Below are 17,710 nucleotides of genomic sequence, written 5' to 3' on the forward strand. Positions count from 1 at the left end.
ACCAAGACTTTCCGCATAGGATTACCACCCCCTATGACCCAGGGTTACCACCCCTTAGGGTTTTCACCTTCGTAACCACAGTTTGGACTTTCCTGAAACACTTAGTCAAGCACGTTAGATCACAACACACCTTAACTTTGAATCCTTTGCCATTATCAAAATTCAGGTTCAATCATCGGATACATCCCGCACCAACATGTTTAGTTGTTTAAGGGATATATAATCCTTGATTATTAAATAATATTTCTTTTTTCGAAAAGATTTGAAAGATAATGATTATCTCTTTTTACTTTCTCTTCAATCCTCCTCTTGACGCCCACAGGATAATCACTATCTTAGTATCGTGGTGTTAGCGATAAGCATGACCATACCTAGAATGAGATAGGAATTGTCCCAAGGCACATGCATGCTATGCTGATTGTAACTTCTTGAGGCACCATATTGGTAGATGCTAGATAAGACGTGCTCAATATTATTTTAGTCAATGAAGTCAAGAGTGCTTTCTCATAGAGTTCTTTTGATAATGAGAAATTCCAGATGCAATGTGAAATTTCTCCTTGAGAAAGAAGGCTAGTTCCTACCTATATGAATCAAGTAACATATGTATTTATATTTATTTCTACTAAATATAATCTGTGCATACATGTTTTACCTAATTGGTTTTTAGTTCTTTCCATACCACATTCCTTGGAGCCACCACAAGCTGATTCCACTGTGAAAAGAAATACAAATAATACTCACCTCAACCATGAACCTTCAACTATGAGACAAACTTAGCAATCACATCAGAAATCAAACCAGACATATAATCTATTGGACAATCCTGTAGCCGGAGATAGAGGAAAAAGATTTGAATTTCTAAAAATTAAATTCAAATTTATCTATTAAATTGTAACATATATTAATCTAAGGCAAGCAAGAAGCTATCATATGCGACAAGAGTTGAATTGATCATATCGATACTACAAGGGGCTTAATGTTATGATTATCCATTTTTCATATACCAATCATAGTTGTAGATAAGATAATCGAATAATGCATACAACTCTAAGAATTTGTCAATGGCATGGAGAGACCAATGTTATCTTAAAGACGAGGAGAAATTAAAATATGAAATAGAGTACGTGTTTTTATGATGAAAGTATTATGAACATTCACACAAAAAATGACTGCTTATAGATCCAACGGATCTGTTATTTTTATCTTAAGTCACAACCTAAGAAAGGAGATTAATCGGCCTACTATTGGAGCGAGAAGGGAATAAAGATGTTGCAATAAGAATGTTGGAAAGCTAGACTTAGGATATAGTTTTGGAGACATCAAATTAAAAGCACACAATTCCTTGAGGTTGAAGAAACAAATGCAACATGACCTTGTATGAAGTTGATTTGAAGTCTCTGTATATCATTGAAATATTCTTTTACAAAGTAGTTAGGAATGAAAGAAAGATTGATAACTAAAGATAGAATCAATCTCAATAGATCCTGCAACCATGTTGATCTATAAAATCCAAATGCATGTATATAAAATAATGTTTGTAATTTATCTATAAATTCAACTCTTGCAAAAAAATTGATAATCAATAGTTGTTGTAGAAAAAAATGAGAAGGATGTATTCATGTATATATTTTTATTTTAATAATTTATATTTATATTTTATATAAAAAATAAATTATTTTCCTAATACATGAATAGCATATAGAATTACTACTGTTGCTCAATGGGAAGAAATTTTTTAAACTTGAAACATGATTTATTCATCTAAGTTATGATTACACTGTGGCAGTTGAAGAAAGAAGAATACGAAACAAAAACAGTATCTGAAATGTACGTATCTCTTAAACTTTGCTATGGAAAATGGGCAAAAGGCAGAAGAGAAGTGTCAAGAAAATAGTTTTCTTTACTCCCAAGTGAGCAAAGTAATAGTCAATCGATGGTGATAATGAAGATGATGATTGGTTGTATGTATGTACATTGATGGAAGCAAGAGCTAGTGATATATGAGCAAAAGCCTTGGCATGGGAGCCAAGTCATGAGCTTGCATGAAACCAGCTTCTCAACAGTCGACGCCAACAATTGGATATATCATCACCCTCCACGTACGGCTACTACGTACTTACTATAAATACCACCTCGAGCAATCGTGATCTCCTCATCGCAAGTCCCTTCCCAAACCAAACCATCAATGGCCTTCCGATCTCCTCCTCCGCCCCCCGCAAGGCAACCACCCACGTCACCTCCTCCCACACCACGTCAAAGTCCCCCGCCTCCCACTCCCATCGTGAACCCACCACCGCCGCCGCCTCGAGGGAACCCTCCGCCGCCTCCGGCTCCCACTCCCAAACTGCCACCGCCGCCTCCGAATGTAAAGCCACCGCAACCTCCGGCTCCCACTCCCATGCTGCCACCGCCGCCTCCTAGTGTAAAGCCACCACCGCCGCCACAACGAAGCCCCCCGCCGCCTCCTAGTGTTAAGCCACCGCCACCTCCCACTCCCAAACTGCCACCGCCGCCACAACGAATCCCCCCGCCGCCTCCTAGTGTTAAGCCACCGCCACCTCCCACTCCCAAACTGCCACCGCCGCCGGCTCCAGTTGCACCGCTAGTTCCGCCGCCGCCACCGCCGGGCCCAAACCACACCGTGGTCATCGTGGTGGTAGCCACCCTCGGCGGCCTTGTCCTCCTCGGTTTCCTTGCGGCGGCCGTGTTCTGTTTCCTACAGAAGAGAAAGAAGAAGCAGAAGGCGGCAGCGAGAGAAGGGCTGGCGGCGGACGTGGAGGGTCATGTGCACGGGCAGCAGTTACACGAAAGGTTCAAGAAGGGGGCGGCGTCCTCCTTCGGTAAAGCTGCACGCAGTTCCAGCCGGGCGACCGGTTAGTCAGCGGATGCTGAAGCTACCAGACAGATATATATATATCTGCGAATGGTTCAACTTGAGATCCTCTAATTAATAACTTGAGTACTGAGTTTGTACACGTGCATGTGTTTGAGCTACGATCTATCATATATTATAATATATAATATATTGGGATGAATAATGAGAATAAAGTGTGTGCTGTTTGTTAAAAGAATTGATCTCCTTTAATTGCCCTACTCTGCGATATTCAATTCATATCTTGATATATTTATGAGGTAAAATATTTGTTTATTTATTTGGATAAGTTTTTATTTCGATTGGTTTGGCATTAAGTGTGCATTGAATCATGCTCGCACATAAGTCAACTTAATTTAATGCAATCCGAACTATAAATTTGTACCCTTGTGCACCCACGCATGAGAGAATTTTACTCTCATGTATTTGTTCACATCATCAATGCATGTGGATTCATAATGAAACTTCTTTCCTTTCCACCTCTTCTTCATTCACATATATTCAACAAAAATTCCAAATTGGGAAGATAGAGAGTGCCTATTTTGTTTCAAGCTCGAGGAGAGTATATATCAAGGAAATTAATTGATGATTTTGACATTGTTCTTCTTTGAGGTGTCAAAGGCCCGCCCCATTGAAAGACAAGAAGAGCGCTGGGTACAACAATGGCAAAGCAAGTTAATGCCTTTACCCTGGCCAAAATAGTAGTCGGACGAGCTACTTGGTGGGCGATGGCTGGGCAGAGGAGGAGGGCAACGACCGAAGAGGGAGGAAGACGGGCATAATTAAACATTATTAAAAATAAATAAAATAATGATACCTAGGTGTCAAAGGTCGGCTACTTGGTGGGAGATGACTGGGCAAAGGAGGAGGACGATGATCGAAGAGGGACGAGGAAGACGAGCGCAGAATTAAATATTATTAAAAATAATAAACATTATTAAAAATAAATAAAATAATGATACTTAGGTGTCAAAGGTCGGATACTTGGTGGGAGATGACTGGGCAAAGGAGGAGGACGATGATCGAAGAGGGAGGAGGAAGACGAGCACAAAATTAAATATTATTAAAAATAATAAACATTATTATAAATAAATAAAATAATGATACTTAGGTGTCAAAGGTCGGCTACTTGGTGGGAGATGACTGAGCAATGGAGGAGGACGATGACCGAAGAGGGAGGAGGAAGACGAGCCAAGAATTAAATATTATTAAAAATAATAAAATGGAGATGCGGGGTATCGATCCCCATACCTGGGAGATGACTAGGCAAAGGAGGAGGACGATGACCGAAGAGGGAGGAGGAAGACAAGCGCAGAATTAAATATTATTAAAAATGATACTTAGGTGTCAAAGGTCGGCTACTTGGTGGGAGATGACTGGGCAAAGGAGGAGGACGATGACCGAAGAGGGAGGAGGAAGACGAGCCAAGAATTAAATATTATTAAAAATAATAAAATGGAGATGCGGGGTATCGATCCCCATACCTGGGAGATGACTGGGCAAAGGAGGAGGACGATGACCGAAGAGGGAGGAGGAAGACAAGCGCAGAATTAAATATTATTAAAAATAATAAAATGGAGATGTGGGGTATCGATCCCCATACCTCTCGCATGCTAAGCGAGCGCTCTACCATTTGAGCTACATCCCCATATGATTTAAATATAAATATTAAAAATATTTTACCATAACTAAAAATCAAACTCATCAAAATCAAACCTCCGTCATTCTTTACCAATCTGCATCGTCGTGAAGTTATTGGTTAGCATTAACGGATTCTTCATATTTTGTAATAGAAGGGGACAAGATCATTTAACTCACCTTTGACAGATATACAGGATCGCATGAAAGATGTTCGCCCAAGGAGCTCAGCTTCTTTGACAAGTCAAATTCTTATCTTATTTGTTATGCTCCTTATGGACATGACCCCAAAAATTTACAGTTTATTTTCCTTTTCCTTTATTGTTGATCCTCTTTTATTTCTTGCTTGAACATTGAGAACCGGTTGTTAGGTGAACATTCTTAGATGTCTCACACCTTAGTCTCTCCTTCTCTCGAATGCATTGAGCTATAAGTTTATTGATATAGGTTATGAGAAGTCGGCCCCTCAGATGGAGGTCAAGGATGAGAGGAAGAAGGGGGTGCTCATAGCCGGTTGAATGTATGATTAATAAGGCAAAAGTTGACCGAATAAAAGGATCTCTGAATGCGCTCGGACGAGCAAAGCCCGACCGAGCTTAGAGGTGCTGGGCCCTATAAAATTTCTAGTATATGAATGATCGAGCGGAGGATGAACAAGTAGAAACATGCTTGCATACGCTCAGACGAGCAAAGCTCGACCGAACTTAGAGGCACTCGGCCCTATAAAGTTTCTGTTGGTGTGGGAAGCACCAGGCGATCGACCTGCATTTTAATTATGTTAAAGGGTTTAAAGTTAAGGTTATTTGTTGTCTGACAAGTTTGAATGAGATTGCAAGAAAGTCCTAAGTGTTCTTAGGCAAAAGCCCTAGTGGATTCTAGGCAGGTGGAAAACCCCAGGGGGTGGTAACCCTAGGTCCTAGATGATGGTAACCCTAGGTGATGAAAAGTCCTAGCTGTGATTAGGCAGGTCGAAAATCTTAGGGGGAGGTAATCCTAGGTCCTAGCGGATGGTAACCCTAGGCAAAAGTCTTGGTGGGTCGAGGGCTTCAGGCAAAATCCTAGAATCAAGGACTCTAGGTCCTAGGATTTTCGGAGGAAAATCCGAAGTCAAAATCAGACTGTCCAGTGACTGTCAAATACTTGTATTTATCTTATATTATTGTGCTAACTTGATTTTTCAAGGTATACTTTGTTTGTGGACTAATATGCCTTGCAGGAATGAAGTTGCCTAAGGGAAGTCTCAAATGAACAGTACCCGAGGCGCCCTCCATGGAGCTTGGAGGTGCCTCGGGTGCCTTGGATGAAAGCCTTGTGTAGCAAGGAGTGAAGGCACCTTCCAAGGAGATGGAAGGTGCCTTGAACGCTGAATGGAGGACCCCCTCCATGGATCTTGGAGGAGCCTTCGGGTGGATAAGCAGCACAGGCATCGGAGATTATTGACACCGTGGAAACTGGGATAAGCATCCTTACTGAAGGTGCCTCCTATGGAGGTTAGAAGCGCCCTCAATGGCTTATTTAAGCCTGGTTCGAGCAGAGGTAAAGTCACAACAGTAACTTTCAATACTTCTTCCGTGTGCGATTAACAAATCGATCCAACAAAGTCTTAACACTACTCCGACGACTAGAAGCTTTAAATTTTAGATTTCCTTAGTGTCAGTATAATATTTAGTAGCACTTTAATTATTGTACTCTTTTTGTAATATTTCCAAATCTATAGTAATTGTCCATCGAAAGCACTATTACGTGCGACCCTTGGAGTAGGAATCGTCATAGGCTCTGAACCAAGTAAATTCTTAGTGTTTGCGTTTGATCTTTATTTTCCGTTACGATTACTCGATTGTCTTAAAAACAAATAAATTATCCACGATCGCTATTCACCCCCCCCTCTAGCGCTTTTCGATCCTACAGCTTCTAGTATATGAATAATCGAGCGAAGGCCGAACAATCACAAAAGTGCTTGTATGCGCTCAGACGGGAAAAACCCTACCGAGCTTAGAGGTGCTCAACCTTATAAAGCTTCTAGTATATGAATGACTGAGCAAAAGCTGAATGAGCACAAACGTGCTTGTATGCGCTCGGATGGGCAAAGCCCGATCGAGCTTAGAGGTGCTCAGCCTTACAAAACTTTTAGTATATGAATGACCAAACGAAGGTCGAACAAGCACAAACGTGCTTGTATACGCTCGAATGGGCAAAGCCCGACCGAGATTAGAGACACTCGACCTTATAAAGTTTCTAGCATATGAATAACCGAGCGAAGGCCGAACAAGCACAAACGTGCTTGTATGTGCTCAGACGGGTAAGCCCGATCGAGCTTAGAGGTGCTCGTCCTTATAAAGCTTCTAGTATGTGAATGAAAGAGTGAAGGTCGAACAAGCACAAACGTGTTTATATGCGCTTGGACAGGCAAAGCCCGATCGAGATTATAGGCACTCAGCCTTATAAAGCTTCTAGCATATGAATGACCGAGCGAAGGCCGAACAAGCATAAATGTGCTTGTATGCATTCGGGCAGGCAAAGTCTGATCAAGCTTAAAGATGTTCAACCTTATAAAACTTTTACTATATAAATGATCAGGCAAGATATGTTTCACAAAAGGTATTCTTCATATATGATCAGTTTAAACAACTGACTGAGATATGTTTCGCAAAAGGTATTCTTAATATATGATTAACTTAAATGATCCATCGACATATGCTTCACAAAATGTATTCTTAATATGTCACTGGCTTGAATGACTGATCGAAATACACGTAGTAGATTATTTTATGACAGAAAATATCCTCTTGAAGCTTCTTTAGTAGCAGGGATACATTCTTCTTCATGTTTCATTAAAATGAGGTGTCATAAACGACAAAAGAGGTACATCGGGATATGAAAAAGATTCCTTGAAGAATTATCAGGAGAGGTCCAGGTTGTACTTTCTCCATCTTCTAACAAACTCTAATAAGCCGGGGACCAACTAATGATTGCGGAGGTTATATGTGTTGGTACCCCCAAGGTTATTTTGATGTGATCAAATAAGTTAAGTTAGGTACTGTTGTGTTTAACCTTGTGTCTATGTGTATAGGAACTTAAGAGCACAGGGTGTCGAGCAAAAGACACAGCTAGCGAGAAGGACTGTACGGGAGAGAGTCAATAGACTCGGCACGTCTGAGGTATGAGGAATTACAGAAGAGTACGTGGGTGGACGAGAAGGAGGCGCACGGTGTTTCCGAGGGACAAGAAGCCAGGAGCGGAAGCTTGCTCGAGAAGACCGAAAGTTGGGTTCGGGTGAGCCTTATTTCGGATGGCCAAAATCACCCAAGCGAGCGGAAAACCCCATACCGAAGCAAGCAGAGCCAAAACTGGAGGCTCAGAGAGAAAGTAAACAAAATGTTGACTTCCCCCCTTTGGGGCGCCCGAAACGATTCCGAGCGCTCAGAGTAGTCCAGGGCGCCCATAACCCAAATTATAGCCATTTCGACATGGTCTTTGATCGTTGCATCGGGGATAGGTTTTTATCCCACTCCAGGCGCCTGGAACCCTTTCAGGCGCCTCGTCCAAGGCTATAAATACAGCCTTGCTCCCAAAAGCTAAAAACAACAAGCATTCTCGCAACAACACTTGTACACATCTCAATTTTTGTTTAGCTTCTTATTTTCTATAATTTCACTGCTATAATGAGGCTTCTCCGTCTGAAGGAGAAACTAGTGCTACTATATTCCTTGGATTAACAACCTCGCCGGTTGTAACCAAGTAAAACCTATGAGCCTCTTGTTGGATCGAGACCACGCTAGAGGGGGGGGGGGTGAATAGCGTTCGTGGCTATTTCTTTCGATTCGTAAAACAAACGAGTAAAAGCGCAGTGGAATAAAGAAATAACAAACACAGAGAGATAGGAAGATTTACTTCGTTCGGAGCCTAAAGCGACTCCTACTCGAAGGCCCGCGATCCTTGATCGCTTTCCGTGGGCAACAACTATAAGCACGATAAAACTATTACAGATTAACTATAATTTAAAGCAGTAAACAGATTATACCGACAACAAAAGACTAAATCAAAGCTCCGGGTTGTCGGGGTGTCGTTGCAGCACTTTCTGGATCGAGTCGTTAGCAGCTTGTCGCAGGGAGATTACTTAGATTGTCGTTGTTCTTTGTGCTGCACCTCGACCCTTCTTTTATATGAGGTTCCGGGCGCTTGGATCCCTTCTGAGCGCCTGGAGTGTGACGTGGCCAACCAACCAGGATGCTCCACGTGTCAACTTCGCGCAGGGGATAAACTTTGGTCCCGGGCGCCCAGAAGTCCTCAAAACAAACAAATACCCTGCAAAACAAAGTTAGAAAAGATAAAACATGACAAAGAAGAATTGACAGTCTCCCGACTGTCCGGGTCTGGTTTCGGATTTCCTACCGGAAACCCTAGGTCGACCCGACACCTACTGTTCCCTCTACAAGGAATGCGTCCTCACCTACTCCACTCAGGAGATTTACCTTTTGCCAGTTCGGTCCTCCAGACCGACTGGACTTTTACTCAGCGTCCTAAGTTTCCGGTCTTGATGCTGGACATCCGCTTCCCGGCTAGTCCAGACTTTCACCTGGTTCGCGACACCAGGACTTTCCACCTAGGGTTACCACCCCCTAGGACTTTTGCCTGAAGCCATCGACCTGCCAAGACTTTCCGCATAGGGTTACCACCCCTTATGACCTAGGGTTACCACCCCCTAGGGTTTTTCCCTTTGCCTAACCGCAGCTAGGACTTTCCTGAAATACTCATTCAACCATGTTAGATTACAACAACCCTTAACTTTGAATCTTTTGCCATTATCAAAACTCAGGTTCGATCGTCGGATGCTTCCCGCACCAACAATCTCCCCCTTTTTGATTATGGCAACCCAAATTTAAAGTTAAGTAAAAAAAACAAATGCATAAGTATATTAAGCAAGCTTAAGTATATAAATTCAAATGAACGCCTAACTTAAGCTAACACTTAAACTTTTTGTGAAGCTCCCCCTTAATACAGGGTTTCCTTTTTCTTTTGAGTTTCTCTACTTTGAATTTCTCTACTCTCCCCCTTTGCCATATATCAAAAATGAGCTAGTTTTGAAAAACTTAATTTTTCAAGACAGAATTAAAAACATTTTAACATAGGCAAGGAAAGTGAAGGACAACACCTTAGAATTTATTTTGTTTGAATAGACATAGAAAAACATGATCTCTTTTTGAGTCTATAGAGTCTATAGAACAACATTGGTTTCCAAAATTTTCATAGAAAAGTTTTCAAAATACAAGTTTCAACTTCAGAGATTTTCAAATAAATTTGCAAGGAAAAATAATTTTTAAAGCTTTAACAACTTAATGAATTTTCAAAAGGGTTTTAAAAAAATTTTCAAAGAAGAAGATATTTGAAAGTTAAGTTTGGAGAAAATTTTGATAAAACTGCTTAAGGAATGTTTTTGAGATAAATTTCAGGAATACTTAAGGCAAAGGAGAAGAGATAATCTTAATTTAGTTTTAGTAAGGTTTCAGTGTTCTAAAGTCCAAGCATGAGTCAAGATTTGGTTTTGATCAAGTATCAGAGCCCTTAAGTACAAACATGCTTAAACTTTAATATTGCCTCCACCAACTGTCTAACCATTTAGCTACTTGCTGATTGCCTAGAGGGCAACAGTGTTCACCTGGTTAGTCAAGTCAAGTCAATTGATCCAGTTAGATTTGACTAAGGCTGGAAGACTTGATTTGATTACTGTTAATTATGTATTTAATGCCCAGACTCATATTGATGCACAGAAATAAGCATTCTTGAGTCCAGGCTGTACCCTATGCATCTCACACCGTTCTATATTTTACAAACACAATCAAGGTAAACCTAGGTGTTTGTGAGATGCTCTGGCTGAGTCCTGGAGGAACATGATTTCTAAGGGTACAATCCTAGACTAAATCCAAATTTTCGAAAGTCTAGCAAAGTGGGGATTTTGGAAAATCAATTTTGCCTAGAAGTTAAAAAAAAGTAAAGAATATAAAGTTATAGTATCTATTCTACCCAACACATACCTATTTGTCTTCTAAGTGAGCTGAACTCAAGTTCAGGTAAGGGTTTTGTGAAAATGTTAGCTAGGTTTGATTTTGACTCAACATAGTTGAGTATAATATCACCCTTAGCTACATGATCCCTTACAAAATGATGCTTCACCTCTATATGTTTAGTCCTTGAGTGATGAATTGGGTTTTTTGTTAGATTTATTGAGCTCATATTATCAATTGAAATTTTTGTTTTATGATAATCTAGCTGATAGTCTTTAAGAGTATGCATCATCCATAACAATTGAGATGCGCATTCACCTAAGGCTATATATTCAGCTTCAGTGGTAGATAAAGCAACACAATGTTGCTTTCTACTTGACCAACTTACAAGGCATTGCCCTATAAATTGACAACTGCCACTTGTGCTTTTTCTATCTAACTTGCATCCAGCGTAATCTGAGTCAGAATAGCCATGAAGGTCAAGAGTGCAAGTTCTAGGGTACCAGAGTCCTATATTTAGAGTACCTTTAATGTACCTAAGTATTCTTTTAACATAGGTTAAGTGTGACTCTTTTGCACAGGATTGGTATCTTGCGCACATACCTACAGCAAACAATATATCAGGTCGGCTTGCAGTTAGATACAGTAAACTACCTATTATACTTCTATAATATTTTGGGTCTACTGGTTTTCCAACTGGGTCAGAGTCAATATTGATGTTGGTTGCCATTGGAGTATTTATTATCTTTGAATTTTCCATACAAAATTTTTTAATTAACTCCTTAGCATATTTAGTTTGATAAACATAACTTTCATCTTTAGTTTGTTTTATTTGTAAGCCTAAGAAGAAATTAAGTTCACCAACCATACTCATTTCAAATTCACTTTCCATTAATTTAACAAATTCTTTTAGAAATTTAGAGTTAGTAGATCCAAAAATTATATCATCAACGTAGATTTGGGCTATGAAGATGTCTTTTTCTACAGTTTTTACGAATAGAGTTGGATCTATTTGACCTTGGTTGAAGCCTTTGGAAATTAAGTGATTGGACAACCGTTCATACCATGCCCTAGGGGCTTGTTTAAGTCCATACAAGGCTTTTTTTTAACTTAAATACGTGAGTAGGATTGTTTAAGTCTTCAAATCCTGGGGGTTGGCTTACATAGACCTTTTCTTTGATGAAACCATTTAAAGAGGCTGACTTAACATCCATTTGGTATAATTTAAACCCTTTATTTGCTGCATAGGCTAATAGCATTCGAATGGATTCGAGTCTAGCTACCGGTGCATAGGTTTTATCATAGTCTAATCCTTCAACTTGACTAAATCCTTTGGCTACTAGTCTGGCTTTGTTTCTTATGATATCACCCTGATCATCCAACTTATTTCTAAAAACCCATTTGGTGTCTATTATTGATTTATCTATGGGTTTAGGTACAAGGTCCCAGACTTGGTTTCTTTCAAATTGGGCTAATTCCTCCTGCATAGCTATGATCCAGTCCGGGTCGGGTAGTGCTTCTTCTATTGTTTTAGGTTCGATTTTAGAAATTAGGGCAATCTGACTATGGATTCTATAGGAAGATCTAGTTCTGACTCCTAGGTTTGGATCACCCAAAATTTGGTAAGGTGGATGAGAAGTACTGGCCCTAGTTGGTCTTATAATTGGGTCAGGGGCTGGTTCCTCTGGTTTATTAAGGTTTGGTTGAATTTCATCATCTTCTATATTTCTTGGTTCAACATTCACATTTATATTTGGTAGATTATTTTCTTCATCAAATATTATATTAGTTGTTTCTTCAACTTTTAGGGTGTTTTGATTGTAGACTCTATAGGCTCTACTATTTGAGGAGTATCCTAAAAATATTCCTGGGTTAGATTTGGGTGTGAATTTTCCTAAATAATCTTTAGTATTTAAAATGTGAACTTTACACCCAAATATTTTTAAATAGTTTAAGTTAGGAATTTTATGATAATATAGTTCATAAGGGGTTTTCTTGTAAAATTTGTTGATTAAAATTCTGTTTTGAATATGATTTGCAGTATTTATTGCTTCAGCCCAAAATTGGTGATTCAAATTATATTCATTTAACATAGTTCTGGCGGCTTCTTGTAGTGTTCTATTTTTACGTTCCACTAGACCATTTTGCTGAGGGGTTCTAGGACATGAAAATTCATGTAGGTATCCATTTATTTTACAAAGTTGAGTAAATCTATGATTTTCAAATTCTCCTCCGTGATCACTTCTTATTCTTTTAATTTTAGTATCTTTTTCATTTTCTATTAGTTTGCAAAAATTACTAAATATTTCATAGGTTTTATCTTTTGTTTTTAGGAATCTTACCCATGTAAACCTAGAGTAGTCATCAATTATTACTAAGCAATACTGGTTCTTGCTTAGTGACTTGGCTCCATGTGAATCAAATAGGTCAAGGTGAAGGAGCTCAAGTAACGAGTTGGTTCTTTCTAGATTTGTTGATTTGTGTGTTGACTTAGTTTGTTTTCCTTGTTGACAAGCATTACAGATTGAGTTTTCAATGAATTTTATTTTGGGCAAACCTCTAACTAGACCATTATGACTCATTTTTGAAATGAGTCTAGTGTGAGTGTGACCCAGTCTTCTGTGTCACAAGTCAGTTTCCTCTTCCTGTGTTATTAAACACTTTATTGAGGATGTGGGTAGATTGATTGAGTACATATTAATTTTCCTAAGTCCCTTAAGTGTGATTTCAGGATTTTCAATATTTTTGACTAAACATCTAGCTTTGTCAAAAGTGATTAAGTATCCGCTATCACACAATTGGCTTATACTTAGTAAGTTGAAATTGAAATTTTCAACTAACAGAACTTTTCTAATAATAAAATCGGAGCTGAGTTCGATATTACCTCTTCCGATTACTTTAAGTTGACCATTGTTGCCGAATGCAACTGATCCTAAATTTTTTAGTTTGAGCTTTGAAAACTTCAATTTATCTCCAGTCATATGTCTGGAGCATCCACTATCCAACATCCATTGATCCAACTCCTACACATAAAGTGAATGAATTGGTTTCTTGTTAATGGATAAAAAGATAGTTTGACTGAAGTGGACTCCTTAGAATTTTATCTTACCCAGGCTAAGTTAACAATAATTGGTCATATTGTTGCAATTGTTTTTAATTTTTTTTTTCATTATTATTATTATTATTAATTTAACTTGATTAACACTGTTTAAGTTGGAGATATTTGAATTAATTTGATTTTGAAGGATGTTTAACTTAACTTTAAGTAAGATTTAAAATTTAGTTTGCTTAGTCATCTCACCTGATCTAAATTGTCAATCAGGGAATCCTATAATTGATGTGAGATGATTTATTGTTGAATTCAGAGGTCTGGCTTAACTTTGTGTTAGATTCAGATTTAGCTTTGGGTTCAACAAGTAAGCATTCTTTGGATAAACTTCTGGGCTATGGTGAGTCACAAGGAGCTCATTAAAGTAACCATGCCTTCGAGGTTTTCCAAATAGTCCTACCCACTGAACTTAATACTAATCCTTGGTCTAACTAGTTAGGATCCATTTAAGGGTAGCTTCGGTTAGTTCCACTTGGCCAAATGCACCAGGTCGAAGCCATATCTTCCTAGACATGCGATGCCCAAGCTTCCCTAACGTACTATCATCCAAAAAATTTCACCAGTACTGTGGGTCAAGTTAAACCCTGCCGGGTGGTCTACTTCTTGGTTACCCTCATCGGGTATATTAAGTTCGGAGGTGCCAGATTATCTGGAGTCTTCCTTTTAATTTGATTTAATTATTTAATTTTGAATTTTGAATTTCATTTAATTTTTGAATTTAATTTTTGAATTTATAATTTTAAATTTTGAATTTTGAATTTGAATTTCGAATTTTGAATTTCATTTTTGAATTAATAATTTAATTTTTGAATTTATAATTTTAATTTTTGAATTTAATTTTTGAATTTATAATTTAATTTCAAATTTTTGATTTTTGAATTTATAATTTAATTTCGAATTTTGAATTTCATTTTTGAATTTATAGTTTAATTTCGAATTTTGAATTTATAGTTTAATTTCGAATTTTGAATTGAATTTTTGAATTTATAGTTTAATTTCGAATTTTGAATTTAATTTTTGAATTTATAATTTAATTTCGAAATATCGTTTTTCTCTTTGCTCCCCCTGGATCATGGCCTCGATATGGTCTATCGAGGTAATGTATTTGATCCTTCGGGACCCAGTATTGACCAAGTCCAACTTGATTGATCAATTTGGACTTGGGGACCCATGCTTGGGCTGTGTTACTACTTTGTTTGTTTATTAAGGATAAGTAAGATTTATATTTACTTTTATATCCTAGCCCAGTTCTATTGTAAATGGCCCTTTGTGTCCCAAGAATTAAGTCCAAGTTCTTGGAGCCCAAAGAAAACCGTTCTAAAGTAGTTTTTAAATCTTTAACCTGATTTTTTAGACTTGAATTTTCTTCCTCAAGTTTATGAACTTGAGTTGGAAATTCAGTCTGACTCTGGTCAGGTAAGGTTTTAGTGTCAGCCACTTCTTTAAGGACAGATACTTCCTTTAGAAGTGACTTCACTTTCAGGTTTGACTTAGCTAATTTGCGCAATAAATAACTAACTAAAATGTTTAACCGGGAGATACTTACAGCGGGGTCTGGTCTTTCGGAAACGGATACGGATCCGTGGCTTTGCTCGGACTCCGCCTCGGACTCGCTCTCGCTTCCGGATTCGACGATTTGGTCCCGGGCCATTAATGCGAGTAGACTCGTCTGTTCGAGCTCGTCGTCGTCGTCCTCCGATGAAGATTCATCCCATGTTGCCTTAAGGACCTTTTTCCTTCTTTGCTTTTTGACTTCCTTCAGGTTAGGGCAGTTGGATTTGATGTGCCCTTTTTGGTTGCAGCCGTAGCATGTAACTTCAAACTTCATCTTTGAGTTCTGTGAACCTTCCTTCGTTTTTACTGCCTTTTTTAGATCTCTTTTGTTGAAGCCCTTCGTTTTGTAGAGCTTCTTTACGAGGTTTACCAGCTCGGTTGTAATTTCAATGTCTTCATCGTCTGAGTCTGGTTCAACCTCCGACTCCGGTTCTGTTCTTCGTCGTGATCTCGGTTCCCGTGTTCGACTTGTACCTGCAACCAACGCAATACCTTTCTCGATTGGCTGTGCATTAGTCTGCTCATGAAGTTCAAATTCACAAAATAATTCGTCTAATTTTATTGAAGACAAGTCCTTGGAAACTTTGTAGGCATCTACCATTGATGCCCACAATGTGTTCCTTGGAAATGAGTTTAAAACATACCTTATGACGTCCCGATTCTCTATCTTCTGTCTGATTCCGTGAAGAGAATTGAGGATGTCTTGGATTCTCGCATGTAGAGAACTTGCCGTCTCGCCTTCCTGCATCTTTAGATTATATAATTTATTAAGTAAAAGATCTCTTTTACTTACCTTGGTGTCGTTAGTGCCTTCGTGGAGTTCAACTAGCTTTTCCCAGAGCTCCTTTGCGGAAGAGAACGGACCGACTCTGTTGAGTTCTTCTTTGGTAAGGTCGCACTGGAGGGTGCAGGTAGCTTTGGCGTCGGCTTCCACCTTTTTGATTAGAGAGGCGCCCCACTTCTCGCAGGGGGTTGGTTTGCCGTCGTCATCGGAAGGTAGCTGAAGTCCCGTCTTAATGATCATCCATGTTTCGAACTGAATCTTCAGATACGTCTCCATTCTTCCCTTCCAATAACCGAAATCATCTCCGGAGAATAGTGGTGGACGAACAGTACTGAACCCCTCTTGTTGAGCCATTTGTAATATGCAACAAAACAAAAAAAATATATGTTCCAAGACTACGTCTTGGATTAGTAGTGCGGGAATAAAGAATAGTAATAATAACGAGCTCGAGTGGTGTTGCACCAACTTCGGGCAAAAGCCGATTCGATAAAAGAATTAGAATAAAGCTTTAAGGCTAAATTCTAATTGACTCCGAAAAATATAAAATCGAAAGAAAAATTTGTTTTGAAAGGTGGTTGCACCAATTCAAAACGACCCCGCTCTGATACCAATTGTTGGATCGAGACCACGCTAGAGGGGGGGGGGGTGAATAGCGTTCGTGGCTATTTCTTTCGATTCGTAAAACAAACGAGTAAAAGCGCAGCGGAATAAAGAAATAACAAACACAGAGAGACAGGAAGATTTACTTCGTTCGGAGCCTAAAGCGACTCCTACTCGAAGGCCCGCGATCCTTGATCGCTTTCCGTGGGCAACAACTATAAGCACTATAAAACTATTACAGATTAACTATAATTTAAAGCAGTAAACAGATTATACCGACAACAAAAGACTAGATCGAAGCTCCGGGTTGTTGGGGTGTCGTTGCAGCACTTTCTGGATCGAGTCGTTAGCAGCTTGTCGTAGGGAGATTACTTAGATTGTCGTTGTTCTTTGTGCTGCACCTCGACCCTTCTTTTATATGAGGTTCCGGGCGCCTGGATCCCTTCCGGGCGCCTGGAGTGTGACGTGGCCAACCAACCAGGATGCTCCACGTGTCAACTTCGCGCAGGGGATAAACTTTGGTCCCGGGCGCCCGGACAGCCTTTTTCCAGCAGGTTCCTCACCTGCAAACAAAGGTTAGTCCGAGCAAAATCCCCTGCAAGACAATGTTAGAATAAGATAAAACATCGTAAAGAAGAATTGACAGTCTTCAGACTGTCCGAGTCTGACTTCGGATTTTCGACCGGAAATCCTAGGTCGACCCGACGCCTACTGTTCCCTCTACGGGGAACGCGTCCTCACCTACTCCACTCAGGAGATTTACTTGTTGCCAGTCGATCCTCCAGATCGACTGGACTTTTGCTCAGCACTCGATGCTTTCGGACTTTCTGCTGGACATCCGCTTCCCGGCTAGTCCAGACTTTCACCTGGTTCGCGACACCAGGACTTTCCACCTAGGGTTACCACCCCCTAGGACTTTTGCCTGAAGCCATCGACCTGCCAAGACTTTCCGCATAGGGTTACCACCCCTTATGACCTAGGGTTACCACCCCCTAGGGTTTTTCCCTTTGCCTAACCGTAGCTAGGACTTTCCTGAAATACTCATTCAACCATGTTAGATTACAACAACCCTTAACTTTGAATGTTTTGCCATTATCAAAACTCAGGTTCGATCGTCGGATGCTTCCCGCACCAACACCTCTGCTTTTCAG

General features: G+C 39.6%; 1 protein-coding gene and 1 non-coding gene across 2 annotated transcripts; one reads left to right on the forward strand and one right to left on the reverse strand.

The window, feature by feature from the left end:
• Nucleotides 1-2,185: 2,185 nt before the first annotated feature.
• LOC122043608 (extensin-like) lies at nt 2,186-2,878 on the forward strand. Its single transcript, XM_042604219.1, has one exon. The coding sequence runs from the start codon at nt 2,186-2,188 to the stop codon at nt 2,876-2,878; it is 693 nt and encodes a 230-aa protein (XP_042460153.1).
• Nucleotides 2,879-4,447: 1,569 nt separating this feature from the next.
• TRNAA-AGC lies at nt 4,448-4,520 on the reverse strand. Its single transcript has one exon. It is a non-coding gene; the product is annotated as a tRNA-Ala (tRNA).
• Nucleotides 4,521-17,710: the final 13,190 nt, after the last annotated feature.

The sequence above is a fragment of the Zingiber officinale genome, chromosome 2A, assembly GCF_018446385.1.
Source record: "Zingiber officinale cultivar Zhangliang chromosome 2A, Zo_v1.1, whole genome shotgun sequence".
Taxonomy (NCBI): domain Eukaryota; kingdom Viridiplantae; phylum Streptophyta; class Magnoliopsida; order Zingiberales; family Zingiberaceae; genus Zingiber; species Zingiber officinale.